This window comes from Stylophora pistillata, chromosome 9 (genome assembly GCF_964205215.1).
Source record: "Stylophora pistillata chromosome 9, jaStyPist1.2, whole genome shotgun sequence".
NCBI classification, from domain to species: Eukaryota; Metazoa; Cnidaria; class Anthozoa; order Scleractinia; family Pocilloporidae; genus Stylophora; species Stylophora pistillata.
In genome coordinates, this window is record NC_142527.1 from 1,055,793 (window position 1) to 1,057,700 (window position 1,908).

The 1,908-nt window shown below is 39.0% G+C and overlaps 1 protein-coding gene across 2 annotated transcripts in view; it reads left to right on the forward strand.

The window, feature by feature from the left end:
- Positions 1–296: 296 nt before the first annotated feature.
- LOC111326727 (uncharacterized) overlaps positions 297–1,908 on the forward strand; it is a 13,362-nt gene continuing 11,750 nt past the window's right edge. Inside the window, exons 1-3 of one of the 2 annotated variants that reach the window (XM_022930815.2) lie at positions 297–437; positions 1,044–1,354; positions 1,865–1,908. The exon at positions 1,865–1,908 is cut by the window's right edge and continues 104 nt beyond it. In XM_022930815.2, coding sequence (XP_022786550.2) covers positions 1,113–1,354; positions 1,865–1,908 — 286 coding nt within the window. In that variant the 5' untranslated portion in view covers positions 297–437; positions 1,044–1,112. Of the gene's footprint in view, positions 438–700; positions 840–1,043; positions 1,355–1,864 lie in introns of those variants that run through there. The other variant, XM_088734345.1, reaches the window with a different exon arrangement.

Sequence of the window (1,908 nt, forward strand, 5' to 3'; positions counted from 1 at the left end):
GCGTGAGAAAAATTACAAGCTATTAATAAGTGTGCTAGCTGACGAGCTGGAAGAAGCATGCATCATGTGGTGCCCTTGGTGTGCAATGTTGGTTAATCTGCAAAATAGCTTTGAAGCGATCTGCCATCTTTCAGTATTCCAAGATAATTTGTGTTTGATCTAAGCGCGAACAAATTTGATAAATACTGGATAGGCGAATAAGAAATTTCATAGTCATAATGCATAAAAGCAGACTGGATAAATGACCTTTTCAACTTAAAAAAAACAAAACAAAAAAAAAACAAACAAACAATCCATAGAGAGGTAATGTTGATCAAGAGTGGCGAAAAGTTTCTTTGGCCTATTGTCTCAGAGGTGTTTAAGAGACCAGCGTTAAGCCAAGCGATCGCTACACTGGGTAAAGTCGTCGAGCGAACCGAACTAGGAGAAAGCTTTAGGTAGGTTTTAATCGATATTCCTAACTATAAAATTTAGGAATCGTTCTTCCTAATTATTGAATTAAAAAGCGTGCTGATTTAATTTGATGCAGGGCTTGCATGCCAGAATTACCGTGACGGTACGTGCAGCTGCAAGCGTTCTGCATACTGAAGTAAAAATCTCAAAGCAAACAATTCCAAAACACGATAGAGAAAGGGTTACGAATTGAACGTTGTACAGCAGTTGATAACACGTTGTTGCCTTGAAAGCTGCCGTCTTTTTTTATGTCCAATTCCCTCAGTGATTTAAGTAGGTGGGCTTGATCGCGCCTTTGTTCATTACAAAAGCTAGTTGTGTTGTTAATTTATTCAGTTCGGTCAACAATCAAGTAAGATTGGTCTAGCGACTTCGAAAGCACCAAGGTAGTTATATTTATGTTCAATCTACCTATTTTATCACGCAATTTTTAACATTATTCCCGTAGTTTTAATACCATCACCTTAAACATTGCAAAATTCAGACTTACCTTTGCTGAAAGCAACATCGATTTTTTTATTTAATTTGCTGCGTTTTTATTTCCCTTGTTCTCTCTGTTTGTTTGTAATTAATGTGCATTTTTTTTTTAGGTCTCACGGTGTTCATTCGTGATTTACTAGAAGACATTGGAGCAGTGCGCAGTTGCACCCAAACAAGCAATGTTTAACCCCAGAAAGAAAACGTCGCGTAACGGAGGAAAAGAAAAACAGAAGGGTAAGGGAAAACCGCCCATGTTCACCCATAGACGTGGCATTTTCTCCAAACGCGACGTTAGCGATGATGTAACAAAGCCATGGGCTGCTGTTGGAACTTGGTTTCTTGGCCCAAAAGCAGAGAATGCCGACGTGTTCATCGATCTAATGTTTGACTCCATTAGAGCCCATATGGACTTTCGCCGAGGGTAAGTAAAAATTTTATTAAAAAATTGTCTATTAGTTATGTCTTCTGTCTTTGGTAGACTTCCTTTTTCAGTTGTTATTACAAGTTTGTTGATACGCTTACTCTTTTTATTACACGCAACTCGGAAGAAACCAGGGAAGAAAGTTCGGGTCATCCTCGGTGTAAAAACCTGACGCATGACGAGGTTTTCTTTGTTTCATGAGGTATTGCTTTGCTGTACGCTATTGTTTATAGTGTTTTGTTGTCTTTGTTTTACGTCACTAGTGAGCTTCACAGGTTTTTACACCGTGGATGAGCCCAAAGTTCTCTATAGAATGGTTTCGATGGGCGACGCGACGATTCTCGGAACTGTTCTCGTTGCCAGGGTTTATCGGTCCGATTTAGGTTTGCAGGGGAGGTAATCTTGTAAGGGTGTCTAATTTAGGCATGTAACTGATACATGATATCTGTCTACTCTCCACCGCAAAAAAATATCAGATTATTTATAATGTAACAAATTTTTACATTTCAGTTTCTACCCTTGTGATCCACCATACGTCACGGACGAGTTGCGAA